General features: G+C 37.2%; 1 protein-coding gene across 4 annotated transcripts in view; it reads left to right on the plus strand.

Moving 5' to 3' along the window:
* The first annotated feature begins 10,782 nt into the window (after positions 1 to 10,782).
* The window catches only part of LOC106878142 (RILP-like protein 1), a 118,288-nt gene continuing 108,809 nt past the window's right edge, over positions 10,783 to 20,261 (plus strand). For all 4 annotated transcript variants that reach the window (XM_014927276.3, XM_014927266.3, XM_089358217.1 and 1 more), the window contains exon 1: positions 10,783 to 11,385. In XM_014927276.3, coding sequence (XP_014782762.1) covers positions 11,041 to 11,385 — 345 coding nt within the window. In that variant the 5' untranslated portion in view covers positions 10,783 to 11,040. The remainder of the gene's footprint in view (positions 11,386 to 20,261) is intronic.

The raw sequence follows: 20,261 nt of genomic DNA on the forward strand, positions 1-20,261 counted from the left end.
ATAAGTTTACTTGATCAGGGCTGCTTTGAAATTAAAAAATAAGAATAATGAAAATAGAATAGTGGAATAAATTTTATGCTGTAAGAAGAGAAAACTAATGTTTCAAATACTTTTCCCTCTTCAGAGAAAGAGTGAGAGGAAAAATGCAGATGTATTGTATTTTAGATTTAATTGCTAATGAGAGCATGAATTAATAAGCAGAGTGACATAGAGTGGTAAGTTATGGGAAAGAGCCAGAGGAAAACTTGTGAGAGGTGACATAAGTAGTTTTCAAGTTGTATGATAAAGGAGGGATGGTAATAAGATTCAAGCTAGTTGAAATGAGAGGAAGGTTGTGAGGGCCAAGTCATGTGCATCTGAAGAAACTTTGTGAGTGAACATGAGCTCATGAGATGAAATGTACATATAATTGAAATAGCTGCCTTTGTCTTGCAGTGTCACAGTAACGATTGCCTCATTTAACAGCAATAAAAATAGCTAAAATGGCATACCAGCAAATAGTTTTTAAACTATTTATATATAGTCATAGACTGATGATTCAATTTGTCACTGGTTCAGTTCAGGTCTGTGATGTTGATAAACCACAAAAGTAGTGAAATATCAGAATCCATCACTTCTGAATGGGATCTGAAGTGAGTTGTCTTGCCTGTCTATGTCTTTCAGGTATTATAACATCCAGTGAAATGAGGGAGTCATCCTTCAGGCACTTCACTGCAGCAAACCAGCAAACAAGTAAAATACATACACTGTGTGTGTGTGTGTGTGTGTGTACAGGCATAGTAATGTGATAAGAAGTTTGTATCCCAACTACTTAGTTTTAGGTCCAGTCCCATTGCATGGTTACCTTGGGGAAGTGACTTCTACTATAGCCCCAGGTCAACCAAAGCCTTGTGATCCTAGCTATTTGTTATATCACAGCATAAGTGGTTGAGTTTTTCATAGACACTTGTACCCTTAACCTAATCCTTAACAAAACACTGAGTGACAAGTTTGAATCTTTGAACTGTATGTGAAGAGCATAAGATGGATGTCCACTCAGTTTATCTCCTCAATTTCACTCACAATCTGAGGTTTCAGTCATTAGACTATGGGCACACTGGAACATTAAGGCCACCAATGGCTTCATGTGAAGAGATCTTCACAATTGTTCAAGTGTTGCCACATGGAAGTGTTGGTGTTCATCCCCATTTCTGGTGAGAATACATGATATTAGCATATATATACACACACACACATACACATCATATTAACGTGAATATATATATATATATATATGCACACGTGTGTGTGTGTACAGTAATACCTCACTTTACGAGGACCTGGTTTACAAGACCCCAGGTTTACAAGTTTTTACAAGTTTTATTTTCTGTTTACGAGTTTTCTCTATATGAGTGTTCCCCAGGAATGAATTAACTCATATATTGAGGCATTGCTGTATACACATATATACATACATATATATGTATATATGACAGGTTTCTTTCAGAAGAAACCTGTCATATAAACATATATATGTATGTATATATGTATATGTGTGTATATATGCTAATATCATGTATTCTCATGCTCAGATAATGTGATTGATATATATATATGCAGAACAGAATTTTGTCAAAGCAACGAAAATATTTTGGCAAATTAAATTTAAACGTTGAAGTGAATCTAATGGTTTTTGTGTTTCTTAAATGGCTTATAAACACCTTCCACTCTGCAATTGTTTTTGTTCCAGCACATAATCTCAGATCAGGTCACTTGCTATGCAAGTACATCTCTGTAATTCTGAAAGCTTGAGCCAGGCTACCGAACTCAGAGGAAAGCCTTTACTTGTTACTTGAGAAAAGTAACAGCTAAGCAACAGCTTAGTTTCATTAGACACTACATCTCACTGAAGATATATATATATATATGTATGTATCATCATTACCATAATCAATTTAATATCCACTATTCCATGCTTACATGGGCCAGAGGGAATTTGTTGAGGCACATTTTCTGCAGCTGGTTGCCCTTCCTCACCAACCCTCACCTATTTCAAAGTATTTCCCTTTGGCCAGGCTTTTGATGCTTATTTACAACCATCACATGAAGTTAAGACAAGAGTACCCACATATACAACAGGCTTTTTTTCAGTTTCATCTACCAATTCTACTCATAAGGATTTTATTGATTTGGCGCTATAGTAGAAGATACTTGCTGAAAGTGCTGCACAGTGAGACTGAACCCAAAACAACACAGTTGGGAAGCAAGCTTCTTGACCATACACCCACACCTTCATGCATGTGTGTATCTATCTATCTATCTATTTACCTATCTATCTCTCTATCTATCAATATATATATATATATATATATATATATATATATATATATATGTATGCACACACGAGCTATATTCACACATATCATACATGTTCTCTCTCTCTCATGCACACACACACACATTTATAATTTATTATAAGCATGAATGCAGCCCCTAAAGACTTGATCATGCCATTATTTAAGCAACAACATCTAATTGAGAAAATAAATGTATTCCTTTCTAAAATAGAAACTTTCCACTGGAATTACCTGTGCAGCTTGTGGAAAATTTGAAAATAATATAGATTTATAAGGAATGTGGATTTATTGAAATAAACCTGTCTAATTTTATTATTTTTTCAATGAATTTTTAATTTTTAGTGTTTACAGCTATTTTTGTATATGCTCTGCTGGATGTGTAATGTTAGCATGCATACACAACAGAGTGTAAGTGCCCTGAGAGAAAAGTTGAATGTAAGAAGCATCAGATGTGGTGTGCAAGAGAGACGACTGCACTGATATGGTCATGTGTTTCATATGGATGAGGACAGCTGTGTGAAGAAGTGTTACACCCTAACAGTGGAGGGAACCTGTGGAAGATGTAGACCCAGGAAGACATGGGATGAGGTGGTGAAGCACAACCTTCGAATGTTGGGCCTCACAGAGGAATGATAAGCAACCGAGACCATTGGATATATGCTGTGCTTGAGAAGACCTGGCAAGCCAAGTGAGATTGTAGTCATGGCCGATGCCAGTGTCGAATAACTGGCCTGTTTAAAAACATCCTTCAATCATCAGGCAATATGCTGTGCTTGTGAAGACCTGCTGAACCAAGTGAAGTCGTGGTCATGGCCGATGCCAGTGCTGCCTAATACACAAAAAGCACCATTTGAGCATGACTGATGCCAGCGCTACATGACTTGCACCTGTGCCAGTGGCACATAAAAAGCATCATTCGAGCATGGCTTACACCAGTGCCGCCTGACTGACTCCCATGCTGGTAGCAAGTAAAAAGTACTCACGGCACTCTCAAAGTGGTTGGCATTAGGAAGGGCATCCAGCTGTAGAAACCTTGCCAAATCAGATTGAAGCCTGGTGCAGCCTCCCAGTTTGCCAGTCTTCAGTCAAACTGTCCAACGCATGCTAGCATGGAAGGCAGATGTTAAATGACAACGATAATAATCATGATGATCTAGTTTCTTTGTCGTTACTATTCTCTTAAGCATAAAGTAGGTTAAATCTGTTTCTGTAAGTAAGGTAAGGAAAAGCAAAAAGACACATGTACTTTTCCAAAATTTAAATACATAATGAAATAAAATAAAAATAAAGAAATTAAAATATATCTAATATCTTCTTTTATCTTCTACTTGTTTCAGTCATTAGACTGTGGCCATGCTGGGGCACCGCCTTGAATTTTTAGTCAAATGAATTGACTCCAATGCTTTTTTTAAAGCCTGGTACTTATTCTATTGGGCTCTTTTGCCGAACCACTAAGCTAAGGGGACATAAACACACCAACATTGGTTGTCAAGCTGTGATGGGGAGACAAACACAGAGATATATATACATATATATATATATATATATATATACGACGGGCTTCTTTCAGGTTCTGTCTACCAGATCCACTCACAAGGCTTTGGTTGACCTGAGGCTATAGTAGAAGACACTTGCCTAAGGTGCTACACAGCAGGACTGAACCCGGAACCATGTGGATGGGAAGAGTATTAAATTTGTAGTTAAACTCTGTGGGTGAACCATAAAGTTATATAACCAACAAAATCATTTTACGGAAAAAAATGAAATGTAGTGAATGAATGAATTTCCAGTTTCAATAAACAGATGTTCAGTTATTCGATCACTGAAACTGCCAACTATTAAAGTAGTAATATATTAGCAAGGGAAGGCTTCCAATTCCTCAAATCATATAATATCTCATATCTTATATTTTTACACGTCTCAACGATTAGCCTTTACGTTTTTGAAGACTATTACTCTCCAACAATTCACTGCTTTCTTTGTAATTTATACAAGGGAGACAACCCAGTATCAACTTCGCTAGTCTCCTCAGGTTTTTAGTTTCAACTGCAAGTTCTCACAAAACATCGTGTAACACTTCAAACAGGGTTCCATGTTTAAGCCGTCATTTGAGCAATGCCTTCGACTGAAAATTCCCCAAACTACAAATATCCAAAATTCTCAAACATATTATTTGAAGCGATGCTGCGAAAAGATAAACAGTAATAACTCAGTTTGTCTCAAAATTTTAGAGGAAGCTCCTGCCTTAGTTGATCTAAAATCTGTCCATGACTTCTGGTCCATTTTATCTTAACTCCCTTGATGATCGTCATTTCTTTTACTTTTACTATATCACCTCTAAGATGACAATCACTAACAAGAATAGATAACTTTAACCCATTACCTACCAGTGATCTCATATGAGATCACTTAAAAATTACAAATTTCTTAATTATCTGTCAATATTTACACATATCTAACATTTTTGCTATATCTACTAGGTATATTTCTCTGATATTCAAATGAGGTTTGCTAATTTTTCACTTGATATCTCGCTTATTTCTATTTAAAATGTTATTTTGATCATTCCAGCGTGTTTCTAAGGCTGTTTTATGCTAGAAATCAAAGTTTCATAAAAAAAATTCCAGTTAATAGAATTATGGGAGGTAATGGGTTAAGGGCTCTATAAATGATAAATTGTCAATTTTACAAAGTCCATCTCATAATCTGGGCAGCTGTATCATAGCAGCCACTTAGACACTAGCATCACTACTACTTCACTGAGTGCAAGAGTCTTTGAAGCTGAAAGTGACCAACAAATTGGAGCCATCTTGTTCTTATATCTAACAAATTATGATAAAACCACCTTATAAAGACCCATCCACCAAGATGACATGTCATCAAAAGAGCAAATATTGTTTTCAAATTTTGGTACAAACCCAGTAAGCTAGGGAGAGAGGGTGGTCAGATGATTACATTGATCCCAGAGTTCAACTGATATTTATTTCATCGACCCTGAAAGGATGAAAGGTAAAATCAACCTCAGCGGAATTTGAGCTTAGAACATACAGATGGACGAAATGCTGCTAAGCATTTTGTCCAGCATACTAACAATTCTGCCAGCTCACTGGCCTAGAAGAGCAGATAATATTCAGATCTGAATGCTTTTCCTATGTTAAATATTATATGAAACATCTCTTAGATATAAGCTTTGATAATGCTTTATAAGATTCAAACAGCTTACTTTGGGATGTTTTTTCAGTATTACCCATTCTACAAACATCAAATAATACATTTGGACAAGTCTGTGTTGATACTCATATCATCTGACCTGCTGACCTTCCTTTCTTTATTTCTATTGAAGGTATGGATGATATGCATAAATCTTGAATTGACTAACTTCAGGTAGATAGCCCTGCTCGATTTGTAGAAAAGGCGTAGGTAGAAACTCTATAAGATGTACCCAGCGTAAGCTATGGACACTTAAGAGGTGCAGCAATATCAGAGGAAGGCTAACAGGGAAGATAGTTTTTGTATGTGGCAGATGATAGTTTTTGTATGTGGCACTGAAAATGTGCAGAGAACAACTTCTGCCATATTCCAGGGAGAAAAACTAGAAGTAGTTGATAGCTTCCGTTACCTAGGTGACCAAGTTTGTAGCAGGGGAGGGTGCACTGAAAGTATAGCTGCTAGAATAAGAATAGCCTGGGCAAAGTTCAGAGAGCTCTTACCTCTGCTGGTGATAAAGAGCTTCTTGCTCAGAGTAAAAGCAGACTGTATGACACATGTGCACGAACAGCCATGCTACATGGCAGTGAAACATGGGCCGTGACTGCTGAGGACATGCGTAAGCTCGCAAGGAATGAAGCCAGTATGCTCCGATGGATGTGTAATGTTAGTGTGCATACTCGACAGAGTGTAAGTACCTTGAGAGAAAAGTTGGACCTAAAAAGCCTCAGTTGTGGTGTGCAAGAGACGATCGCGCTGGTATGGTCACATGGCGAGAATGGATGAGGACAGCTGTGTGAAAAAGTGCCACACCCTAGCGGTTGAGGGAACCTGTGGAAGAGGTAGACCCAGGAAGACCTGGGATGAGGTGGTGAAGCACGACCTTCAAACATTAGGCCTCACTGAGGCAATGACTAGTGACTGAGACCTTTGGAAATATGATGTGCATTCGAAGACCCGGCAAACCAAGTGAGACCATAACCCGTTGCCTTTGCCAGGGGTGTAGCCAGCCCACTTACGCATACCTTTCCTTCATTGGAAACTAAACTCTGCTTGCGAAGACCTGTTGAGGCAAGTGAAATTGAAATCGAAATCAAGCCAAATTCGACGACTGGAACCCGTGCCAACCTTTCCATCATTGGACACTAAACTCTGCTTGCGAAGACCTGTTGGGGCAAGTGAAATCGAAATCGAACCAAATTTGATGACTGGCACCATCCGAGCGTGATCATTGCCAGAGCAGCTGTTTGGCTTCCATGCAGGTGGCACATAAAAAGCATCATTTGTGCATGGTCGTTACCAGTGTCGCCTTACTGGCACTTGTGCCGGTGGCATGTGAAAAAACATTCGAGCGAGGTCGTTGCCAGTACTACCTGACTGGTCCTTGTGCCGGTGGCACGTAAAAGCACCCACTACACTCTCAGAGTGGTTGGTGTTAGGAAGGGCATCCAGCTATAGAAACTCTGCCAGATCAGATTGGAGCCTGGTGCAGCCATCTGGTTCACCAGTCCTCAGTCAAATTGTCCAACCCATGCTAGCATGGAAAGCAGACGTTAAATGATGATGATGATGATGATATATATATGCATATATGGGTACAAGAAGTCACCACCTGTAAACAACATGAAGTACAAAAACAAGGGAGTTAAATATGCAAACAACAAGAGAAAAAAAATTGAAAACAAGGCAAGTAACACAATGAACGACCCTTCATCAGTTGTCAGCTGTTTATCTACTCATTTCAAGCACTCAACGACAATATGAATCTCCAAAGACAGTTGCTCCCATAACTTCCAAAATATATTTTAGATTTTATGGTGGGTCAAAGTTGGGAACAAAAACAGGACAGTGGAAAAATACAAGGAAACTGAATGAAAACAAACATGGAGGGTCGTTCAAAAAGAGAAAAGATAGAAGAGAGGGATAGAAGATGCCAAGTCTTTAGAACATCACGTAGGAAAAGAAAGATGGTCAGGTGAGGAAAAGAAAGACAGACAATGGTCATATATATATATCCTTTAATTTCGTTTATGGGAAACGTTTTTGAGTGCACTCATAAATAGCTCCTATGCTATTTATTCCACCTACCACTTACTATTCCCATCTTTTTTATCATATATGTGTGTGTTTGTCTGAGTTTGTATATCTGTATGTATCATCATCATGATCATCGTCACCATTTTAACTTCCACTTTTCCATGCTTACATGGGTTGGATAGAATTTGTTGAGGTGGGTTTTCTACAGCCAGATGCTCTTCTTGTCACTAACCTGTATTATTTTCAAGTAAGGTAATTATTTCCCTATAACCAGACATGTTTTCATAGAAGATACACCTTATGTAATAGTGACACTTGTTTACAACTATCATGTGATGCTAAGGCAACAAAACAGTATCATATACATACATTCATGCACACCTCCAAATGACCCGTCCTTGTTTTCTTTGTATTGTCTATCTGGATGTTTTATTGTCCCTTTCTTGTATCACCTGTCTGGATGTTTTGCGTTCTTGTCCCATTTTGTATTTTCATATATATATATATATATATATATATATATAGTGGCGTATGTACACTTTGGTCTCTTATATGTAAGTATATATTTATCTAAATCTTGTACGACTCTATTCTTTCACTCTTTCCTTCTTTCTATCAGCCCTTTTACATTTACTTTGTTCATTCCACTCTTCATTCTTTTGTTCCCCACCTCTCACATTTCATTGCCTTCCCTTCATGCTCACTTTCCCTCCTCTTTTCACTTCACTGTCCCTGTCATTTTTTCTCGCCCCTCCTTATTTCTTCTGTCCCTCTGCCTCTACCTCTCTCTCTTCTCTCCCCACATGACCGGTGTTCAGCCAAGTCTGACCTTTTTCTTGGTTCGGCCGCTGTCCGTGCAACATCTATATTCTTCTCTGTGCCTGTGAAATCTTGTATCCCTGCCGTAAGGCTTTATTTCCACACACGCCAGCTTAATTTAATTCGTCCTTAGTCGAAAGACACCTGTTGTTATGTCCTGTTATTTGTATTTGTGTAGCATTCTCCATTTTTTTCCCGTCTTTGTTTTTGTATACATTCACTGCTTTCTTCCAAGGAATTTAATGCTCTTAGCTTAGTTTTTCTTTGGGGCTGGCCAGATTGGAGCAATCTTCAGTATAACCAGCCGAAATTGCAAAGATAATCTGGAACTCGACTGAGGAAAGAAAACTCAGAATGACTCATCCTTGTTTTCTTTGTATCGTCTATCTGGATGTTTTGTTGTCCCTTTCTTGTATCACCTAACTGTCTGGATGTTTTGTGTTCTTGTCCCGGCGTACGTACACTTTGGTCTCTACATATGAATATATATGTATATATGTATGTATAACAGGAAAACCCAGGAAGATGTGGGATGAAGTGGTGAGAAGTGACCTTCAGATGTTGAGCCTCACAGAGGACATGACAAAAGATTGAGACAACTGGCAATTAGCAAAGTAAAATCCATATCTATGCCCCCATTCCCTTCCCACAACCCACCTATGCTCACTACTGCTGTTTTCCCCTTCCCTTCATATCAACCTACCTACCTGCACACAGTATGTCCCCATTAAATATCTTCCGCTCTCTACTAGTGTCCACTCATTACATCCCCGCACCTCTAGCTCTCACCAGCCTTTTGAAATCTTGTGAACTCACCAACCTACTCACCTTCTCCAATTCTCAGTCCTCTCACTATATGCCCCACCCTGTATGACCCCTGACCCCTCCCAGTCACATCTTCACCATCTTTCTCTCCTCCCTCCATCTCAGGTAGCCGTATTTCTCTTCTGATGCAAGACAGCTCTTCTGTCCCTCAATACTGCTCCTCACACAAGTTGAGAAGTCATAAGTTATTTGATGACCTCACAGCTGCTGGTGCCACATAAAAAGCACCTACACCCTGTAAAGCGCTTAGCATTAGGAAGGGCAGTCAGTTGTAGAAATAATGTTACAGCAGACAGCAGAGCTTGGTGCAGTCTTCTGAAAAGTCAGTTCCCGTCAAATCGTCCTACCCATGCCAGCATGGAAAACGGGCGTTAAATGAGGATAATGATGACGACGACGACCACGGTGTGTGTGTGTGTGCGTGTGTGCGATGATGATGAGGATAGTGCTCCCCAAACAGAATTACTACTTAATTTTTTTCTATGAGAGATGTAATTGAACACAGTAGGTTACCAGATCACTAGTGGAAAGAGCCACAGTTCAAAACAGTGTCATGGCGCCGTGTCTGTGTGAACACTTTCAATGCTTGTAAATATGTATCATATGATCAAACATTTGATTGTTGCGTAAACTGACGAGTAGGGACTGACCTTTAATTAAAAGCATTTCAGGCACGACCATTCTTGCACCCTTGGAATGGTGTAACACGTACTAAGTAATCCCATGTGACTTTTTTTTAAGACAATAGGGTAAGATTTGTTTACTGTTTCAAACAGACCGAACGAATACGGAGAGGCTCGCTCGTTATTGTTTAGCGTGTCAAACTATTGAGCAGTTATGGTAAATAGCATTCCTGATATAAACACTCCGTCTTTTTATGGGCATATCTGACTACATTATCCAATATGTCCTTAATGCGACAGGGTGTAATTTGAAAGAGATTTGGTTGCTATTTCTAGTAGGTCAGTTGACCCCTTAAGAGACATCCAGTTGGCTTCTCAGGGTCTTGTTAAAATCCCCGTGAGTATGACACCTTTTTTTTAAGATGAAGAGAGCTAACTCAATTTCATCAGCTTTAGTGCTCTCTAGCAGCGAACACAAAATGAATCATGAAATTGAGTCAATTGTCCAATAACTTACTCACCTGACCATTTCACTTCTCTCTATATAAATCAATTTCTTATATGGATTCAGATTTGTAGAAGGGAATGTTTTTATCAAGGGCATGAGTGGAGTGGGAATTGAAACCAGCTCGCTAAATGACTACCAATGCATAAACAAATGTGGGTGGTGTGTCAAAGTGTATAATGCGTTTTAGATTATTCTTAGTCTATTTATTTTTCATAATCCGTATATTAAATTCTATCTCCATCACATTCGTTTTAATATATGGGTGTATTAGTAACCGGGAAATTATATGAATCATACGACAGCTGGTTGTTACTAACGCGGAAGTGACGTAAAATTGGCATCACGTGACATTTGCTGGGTGACGGGACATTGAATAAAGAGAGAAGAAGAGAGGAAAGAATTAATGATGGTAAGAGGAGAAGGAGTCAAAGGAGGAAGATTAAATGAAACTATGGAGATCGAAGATTAAATTGTGCCGAAGTGAAGCGAAGAAAAGTTGTCGCTAAAACTGTCAAGAGGGAACATCCTCCCTCTTACTCTCGTCAATAGTGCTACTGTATCGAATCAGGTTTTCCAAGTCTGACATTAGCTTGTTTTTATATATAATTCTCGCAAAGGGCTCCTACTGTATACCACGACTCGATTTAGGGTGGTGGTATACAGGCCCAAATATTTTGTCAATTAGATGGATTCCTGTTTAATTGAAACCATTCGGAGAGTTAGAATGAACGACGAACATTTCCTGATGTCTAGCGAGTCCAGTATTGAAAATAGCTATGGTATCTCCGTTGCAGACGTTTATGACCAGGCATCAGGCATTGGCAAAGAACTTGAAAAGTTGATAGACTGCTATGGATCAGAAGCGATCACAGGGCTTATGCACAAAGTCGTGCGATCCCTTGAGCTTTTGGAAGCCCTAGCCATTCGTTATGAACAGGAAAACAATGAAATAGGAGACCTTAAATACACTATTTCAAGGTTAGAAGCCGAAAAACTTGAAAAAGCTCAGGAGAGGGCCAGGTACGAACGGGTGAGTGTTGACGCTTATTATTTATAAAATTAATAATCAAGATCCCTCTGATTATGTAAACAAATTGCAAAACCTTATAATTAAAAAAATAGTAAAGCGAAAGGTTCCCCCCCCCCCCTGTTCATCTGGTTGATTATGTTTTCATTTCTCTAACGTGATTGTTTACATTTGTTGTGTATGATACTGACTTCTCAACTTCGTGTCGTCTTAAATGTTTCATAATAATCTGTAACCTGGCAGCAGCTAGGACAACCACTGTGGATGTCTGTGAAAGTCAGGGGTATCTAGGATAATTATACAAGTCAGACAACTTCTCTATTATCAAGTCCATTTCAATATAAATCCTCCTTTTTATTCTCTCTCTCTCTCTCTCTCAGTCAACATCTATAGCACTAAATAGAGTAACCTCTGTTTTAAAAAAAATCAGTTAATCAATTTTACAAAATTGCAACAAAGTTGATTTTGGATATCCAAAATCAACTTTGGTTCCCCGCCAACTGTATCAGACGGAAATATCTGCCCATATTGTTTCAATCCAATATGCCTTTCTCAGAATAATTTTGCTGTCGGAACGACATTCGTTTCCATGACGCGTGCACAAGCCCACACTCAGATACACACACATACAGAGACATATTCGTGTGTGTACACACACACATACGATACTTCTGATGTATATAATTATATGATTGTGTCTGCTATTAAAACTGAAAATATATTCTTAATCAAGTCCAGTTCGTGGTCGCTAAATGTTTTCCATTCTTTGCTGCTTAGTTTCACCCCTTCTTTTTATCGTGTTTGCTATAGCTGACGACAAATTATTTCTTGTGTTAATTAACATTTATAGTTCATTTATCAAGGTGAATGGGATGTAACCGATTTGTTTCTTCAGTTCCGCTCTTTACCTGCACATTTTCTGTTCATCTGTCTGTCAAATGCGATGTCTCTTGCATACTGCCAACAATTTCAACACCCGTCTGATTTTATTTAATTTTCTATATATACATTCAGTTACTTTTTTTGTGATGTCATTATTATGCTAATATTACTGTAGTGTTACATGCGTTTTACATGCCGATTAAAACTAAAGGTGGCTCCTAATCCAATGTCAGAATTTGGTTATTCGGTTGAAAACATCTTAAGAACGTAAAGCATCGCGACTACTGTTGTACTTGCATAAACTTTGTACGATACAACACTGGCATCACCGGTTAACAACAAGGTACTTCAACGCGATGACCCAAATAGACAGAGGTTTAGCTGCGATGCTTTCCTGCTACAGCAAGAACAAAAAAAAAAAAAAAGAAAGAAAGAAATCATTTGGACACGGTTGACAAGGAACAAAACATGGATTTAGTTTAATCAAAGGCTGGTATGATCGTCACCAGAAAAGTTTCTGTAATGGCAAATCCTCTGGAAGTTAAAGAAATGAATTTACTCTACAAATTCTAGCAATATGAAGAAATCCCTGAGATTGTTATTAATTCGTTCCCAAAAGAAATTAATCGTTACTGAAAGAGTCAGATTCTTATCACAGCCTCAAAAATCTGTCCAAAATAATTCAAAGTTGTCTGAGATTACGTGAGTCAGCTCGTTTTTGTGCATTGCAAAAAGAAAATGGAACTTAAGGACATACTGCAGAAGATAGTTGGAATCAAATGAGGACATTGATGACAGGCAATCATTTGAACATTGTATTAAAAGCTTTAGAATATCTTTATTTAAGTGAAGTGAAGCTTAGTGCATACATTGAAGTCATTCAACAGCTTGAAATAATTTCTATATTTCAGATGATCGACAAAAAAAAATAAATAAGTAAAGTGACTTTGATGATTTCAGTCATGGTGTCATGGTGATAGAAACAAGTATAAATCTTGTCCAAAATGTTGATTTTGGGGATATAAGTATGTATCATCAAAAGGTTTTTAGCAAATGCCTAAAAAGAACCACTTTCAGACAATAAATCTACTAAATTATTGAGGAAATTGAAAAAATTGAAAATGAAGATTCTACAAGTGTTTGTGAAATTGGCTTAAAAATTTCTACAGTGACCAGTTTATTTGAAGATGCAAATTAACACTGTCATTCAGGTAACAATAATACCTCAAACCATGACAAGGTGGTGGGAGAGCAGTCTCCCCATCAAGGAACAGGTGTGGAGGGGTGCAAAATTTTCTCTTGTTTCTCATACCTGTTAAATTGGACAGAGATGCAAAATTAACCTCACCCTCAGGTACTGAGATCCTAGTTATGCCACTACTCAGAAATTCTTGATTGATTTGAATAAATCAAAATTAAAGTAATCTGTAAAGTAATCTTTTAAAGTTAGCATGTTCCTTTACAAGATGTTGTATCCATTCATAATTTGGACACCATTTCGAGCATGGTCATTGCCAGTACCGCTTGACTGGCCTTCGTGCCGGTGGCACGTAAAAGCACCCACTACACTCTCGGAGTGGTTGGCGTTAGGAAGGGCATCCAGCTGTAGAAACTCTGCCAAATCAGATTGGAGCCTGGTGTAGCCACCTGGTTCACCAGTCCTCAGTCAAATCGTCCAACCCATGCTAGCATGGAAAGCGGACGCTAAACGACGACGACGACGAGATCTGGAGTGCACCTAACATTTGATTCCTTATGTATTAGATCTGGACTTTGATTTCTGAGGTGTATTTGAGGTTCCGATTCTATATTTGAAATCTCAAAATGGAATCATTTTGCCATATCAGCTCTAATTAAATAATGATCTACAATTGTGATACAAAAATGATCATCATCATTGTTGCTTTAACATCCATTTTCTCATGTTTTCATGGGTCAGACAGAATTTATAGAAGCAGATTTTTCATAGCTGGATGCCTTTCTTGTCACCAATCCTCACCTGTTTCCTAGTAAGGTAATATTTCTCTGTGATGAGATATATTTTCAGGAAAGATTTGAAAAAAGACACCACTTGCATGTTAGTGACACTCACTTATAACTACCATGTGTCAAGGCAAGGAGACAGTAACACACACATATATATATATATTACAGGCTTCCAAATCCACTCATAAGACTTTGGTTGACCTGGGACTTGTCTAAGGTGCCATGCAGTGGGAGTGAACCCAAAACTATGTGGTTGGAAAGCAAACTTCTTACCACACAGCCATGCCTATGACTATAAAAATATATTACAAAAATAATAATGCTATTAATATATTAAAATGACCATATGTTAATAAATCAGTTTATTACAGAATGGAAATTTTACAGTGCACTGTGTTAGAATCTTTAGTGATTCAAAAGTAAACATAAAATTGTCATTCAACCCACAAGAAGCTTCTTTTATAAGAATTTTTGAGTGATGTTTACCATGACAGTCACATTGAAGGTTTCTGTAGTAATGTTTTATAATGTGTGTATCTCACTTCCTCTGGTACTCATCCATTGCTTTTACACCTTAATGAAATCTTTTTCCTTGCTTTCATTTATATCACCAAGCCTTTCTAGAATGCTAAGTGATAGTGGAGTACAGTAATCCCTCAACTATCGTGGATGTTATGTTCCAAAACCACCCCGTGATAGGTGGAAATCTACAAAGTAGAAACAGTACTGTATATTTTAAAAATTATTTTTATAATTTGTATATATTTATTTCATTATATATGCAAAACAACACCACGGAGGAATCGATGTAAGCTTAGATAATAAACCGCGATAAGTGAACCACGATATGGTGAGGGATTACTGTAAATGGACATTGAATTAAACACAGCAAGCACTATACCTTCAGAGAGCAGTTGAGTATGTTATTGAAAATGAGATTGATAGTTTATAAAGATGATTATGTATTAGTACTAAAGCTATTGAAAGACTACATATCAAGGTAAATAAGACCAAAGAAAGGTTGAAATTATCAGTTATGGTTATCAATTGAACTAAGTCTGGTGGAAACTAAAGTAATTGTCATTTTGGGAATATAAAAACACCCACTACACTCGCTGAGTGGTTGGCGTTAGGAAGGGCATCCAGCTGTAGAAACTCTGCCAAATCAGATTGGAGCCTGGTGTAGCCATCTGGTTTCACCAGTCCTCAGTCAAATCGTCCAACCCATGCTAGCATGGAAAGCGGACGTTAAACGACGACAACGACACTAGCAAAGGTGGATATGTCACCAAATAATATTTTGGTAACAAGAATTATGGATGTAAAACCACCAAAGGATAAAATGCACTTAGAATCTTTCTCTGGACTTGTCAGTTTCTATTGATAGTGAATAAAATGCAGAATACAGTCTCAAGCTTTGAATGATATTTCAGGCTCATTGAAATAAAGATTGTGATTTGATAATCGATGCAGGAATCAGCATTGCAAATAGTATTGGTTGCTCTTTGAATAACTGTTTCTAATTTAGGCACAAGGCCTGCAATTTTAAGAGGAGGAGTTAGATGATGCCATTGACCCCTGCTTGGTACATTATTTTATCAGTCTCAAAAGGATGCAAGGCAAAGCTGACCTTGGTAGGATTTGAACTCAGAACACAGCAAGCCAGAAGGAATACTGCAAAGCGTTTTGTCCAACACTATTGTTTCTGCCAGTTTAGTTTCAAATTTTTGCACTGGGCCAGCAGTTTTTGAGGGGAGGAGTAAGTCAATTACATCGTCCCCAGTGTTCAACTGTTACTTAATTTTATTGATCCCCCAAAATTGAAAAGCAAAGTTGACTCAGTGGAATTTGAACTCAGAACGTATAAACAAATGAAATGCCACTAAGCATTTTGTTTGGCATACTAAAAATTCTGCCAGCTCATCACCTTACTTTTCTTGAATAATGAAAGGAACTAAACCAATTTGCTTCTGGAAAATTGTTATGCTAATAGCTACATGCATTTTACATGCTGATTAACTATGTATGATAGCAATCAGTTCAATGTCAGAGTTTGACCATTCAGTTAATTTGATGTAAAATTATAAATAACTGCTCAAACATAGTACAATATGACACTTATATTTGAAACCACTTGCTTGAGATTGCTTTAGGTGAAACTGATTTATATTTTGTATTTAGTGATTTACAGCCCATTATATTACATCAGTACTGAGTTATTTTATGGATCTTTAAGAAAGAAATTCAGGTTATTTGAAAATAAAGCTATTTCAATTTTAGTTATAGTGGAAGTATTAATGTATATAGAATAAAAGAAATATAAAATCCTGACACAGCTAATAATATTACTAGTGACAGAATAGGTAAAACCCAGGTCAAATTGTATTATATCACATCCTTATTACATTTTGCTAACGTTACTTCTTTTTCTTTTATACAGTTCTATATTTAAGAGATGAGGAATTATTTACATTATCTACATTTGACGGATATTCGTCCTCATCTTGTTTGTTGTTAACACAACGTTTCGGCTGATATACTCTCCAGCCTTCGTCAGGTGTCTTGGGGAAATTTCGAACCTGGGTTCTCATTCCTATCGATGTTACTATTATTATTATATTATTATTATTAATCAGGTCGCTGCCGTGAATCGAACTCGGAACCTTGGGGTTAGTAGCCCGCGCTCTTAACCACTACGCCATATGCCCGTGGGCAATTATGGGGTGAATTTTAAGGCTTATAAATCTATTATTTTTCTATCCTTCCTCAATACCGGTTCCCATATGCTATTCATACCCAGGTTCGAAATTTCCCCAAGACACCTGACGAAGGCTGGAGAGTATATCAGCCGAAACGTTGTGTTAACAACAAACAAGATGAGGACGAATATCCGTCAAATGTAGATAATGTAAATAATTTTTCTTTTATGTTTCTGCTTTTTAAATTGTAATTTAAACTTTACATTTTCCTGTATTACTTCAGCCAGCTCCTCAATCTACAATAATGATCTACATGATGGAAACTAAAGATTATGTGATTTACTACCTTAGCTTATTGTCATCTTTCTTGTTGATAGGCCACTGCTCATGTTCAGGTTACTAAAATAATGTTTTGTCTGTGTTACTAAAATAATGTCTTGTTTAACTTCTTTAATTTCTTCTTCCATCTCTCAAAGTTTTGCATGGTACAATATATATTACTTCATTCAGTCAATTTTGCTATAAAGTTAATACCACTATCATTAAGGTTGTATTTTGTTGTATAGACACACAATGTGAACTCTAAACTTTAGTATAATCTTAAGTTCATTTTATTCTAGAAGTTTGTCTTAATTTTACTGATGTTTTAGGTGCTGAGCATGGCTGTCTGTGTGGTAAGAAATTTGCTACCCAACTACTTGGTTCTGGGTTTAGTTCTACTGTATGGCACTTTAGGCAAGTGTTTTCTACTATACCCTGGTTCAACCAAAGCCTTGTGAGTGGATTTGGTAGACAAATATTGAAAGAAGCTCATCATACATACATGTATATGTGTGTGTTCATGTCTTTGTATCTGTGTTTGTCCTACCACTGCTTGACAACTGGTGTTGGTGTGTTTATATCCCCATAACCTAGCAGTTAGGCTTAAAAATATAAAGTCCTGGGGTCAATTTGTTCGACTAACACCCTTGAAGGCAGTGAAATGACTGAAACAAGTAAAAGTAAAAGATTACTTGCAAACAGGTGAGGGTTGATGACAGTAGTGGTATTTGGCCATAGAAAATCTGCCTTGACAGATCCCATCTAACCCATGTGAGCCTGGAAAAGTGGACATTAAAACAATGATGATGATGATTCCAAACCAATCATAGGTTCATTAATATATATCTTATCATCTTGTTTCAGCCCTATTCATTATTAAGAATAAGGTAGAATCTAAAATCCAAGAACTGGAGAGGAGCTGCATCAGCAACAATTATTCAGATTGACAGTTGTGGAATGTTAATAAGTTTAAGTGTCATGCAAAGGAGAAAGTCTGATATTTTAGGCTTTTGTCCTTCAACAGAGAGTAGAAACAACTGAAACAAGTGTTCATCTGATTAGTTGTGATTCAATGTTCTTTTAATAATTGATATATCATCTAGTGCAGTGGTTCTCAACTATTTTTTTGCCTATGGACCTTTTTGATTCCTATTTTATACTCTACTGGACCTACATAGCTATTCAATGTTTTTTAAAAAAATCCTGTTGTATTTTTATAATTAAATATTAGGAATTGTATAAGAAAATTAAAATATTCTATGTACTGTAGAAGTATAACTAGTTTATTGCACATAAGTTTTAACAACAAAATCTTATATGGTCCCCCAAGTGTCATATGAATTCCAGTTGAGAACTACTAATCTGGTGGGTAAAGGTTCTCACTGGTCTTCCTCAAAACTGGGAACCTCTAGGTGAAATGGTTAAGTGTGCTGAGCTGAATGTACCAATTTTTGACTCAATTTGAGACCTCAAAAACACTTGAGCTTAAAATATAAAAGAATGAACTATGTAAAGTCTCTAAGTTCATGTCAACTTTGACTCTGTGCTTATTCATAAAAAAATCAATGCTGTTATCAAACTGTAAGGATTAATGTTTATTATATGAAATCCTGATTCACATTGTTATGATTGCCTCAACAGAAGTCCAGTGTTGCAACTCAAGTTGAAGTAGCTGAATGGCTTCAACTCAAGTTGACTTGAGATTTGAAATTTCTGAACAAAACATGGTCATGATGATTGTGCCTCAAGGAGGTTTGGTAGAATAATTTACACGTCTGTAAGAACCAAATCCTGATTTACTAAATATTGTTTGCATGTGGTCATTTTCCTGTTGCCAACTTTCACCTGTTTCCAAACAAGGCAATATTTCCTCACAGCCAGACATGTTTACAAGCAACGTTGGAAATGAAGACCCTGCTTATATGACAGTGACACCCTCTTACAACTCTTAGGTGATATCAAGACAAGATGGCACACTCACTCACTCAGTCACACACACATAAACATACACACTTACACACACATATTCATACATATTCACTCACACACACACACAATGGGCTTCTTTCAGTATTCGCTTACTAAATCCACTCACAAAAGGAACATGCCCAAGTTCCCTCAAAGTGGAACGGAACTCAAAACCATGTGGTTGGGAAGCAAACTTCTTAACCACACAGCAGTCTCACTCACTCGCTCTCTTTCTCTCTCTTACTCTCTTCCCCCTTCTTTTTCTCTCTCTCATTGGCCTAACAATTACTGTGGTATTTCCTGTTAACAAAGTTTCTTTAGTCATTTTTTATTGTCGTGACTGAATGAATTTGTCTAAAACCTGCTTTAAGTGTAAGTTGTGTCACAACTTATGTTATCTAGATTAAATGTGTTACATTGAAAGATATTTAGTGCATTAACCAACTTAGTCTTTGATTTTACCACACTTCAGTAATTTTTGTTTCAGATGTCTAGTTTTGTTTGATCAGTGTTTCTCAACCATTTTTTGTTTATGAACCCCTTTAACTCCTATTTTACTCTACTGGACCCTTATACCCATTCAGTGTTTTAAAAAAGCCTGTCATATTCTTATAATTAAATATTGGGAATTGTGTTAAAAAAAAATTGTTAGAATTTTGTGTATTCTAGAAATATAACCAATTTTAGCAACAAAATCTTATATGGACCACCAAGAGCCATGTGGTTCCCAGTTGAGAACCACTAGTGTACATTGTATATTCTTTAATTCTTTTACCAGTTTCAGTCATTGAACTGGGGTACCTTCTTCAAAGGCGTATTAGTTGATCATACCAACCTTGGTATTTATCAGTTCAGTACTTATTTTAGACTTGTTCTTATTTTATCAATTTCTATTTATCAAATCCATAAGTTACTTTTTGGTGTAAAGAGATGTGACTCAGCACACTGTTTTAAGAAGCTTGGTTTGCAACCACATAATTTCAGGTTCAGTCCCACTGTACAGCACCTTAGGCAAGTTTCACC

Source organism: Octopus bimaculoides, chromosome 1 (assembly GCF_046866305.1).
Source record: "Octopus bimaculoides isolate indiv1 chromosome 1, ASM4686630v1, whole genome shotgun sequence".
In the NCBI taxonomy this organism is placed as follows: domain Eukaryota; kingdom Metazoa; phylum Mollusca; class Cephalopoda; order Octopoda; family Octopodidae; genus Octopus; species Octopus bimaculoides.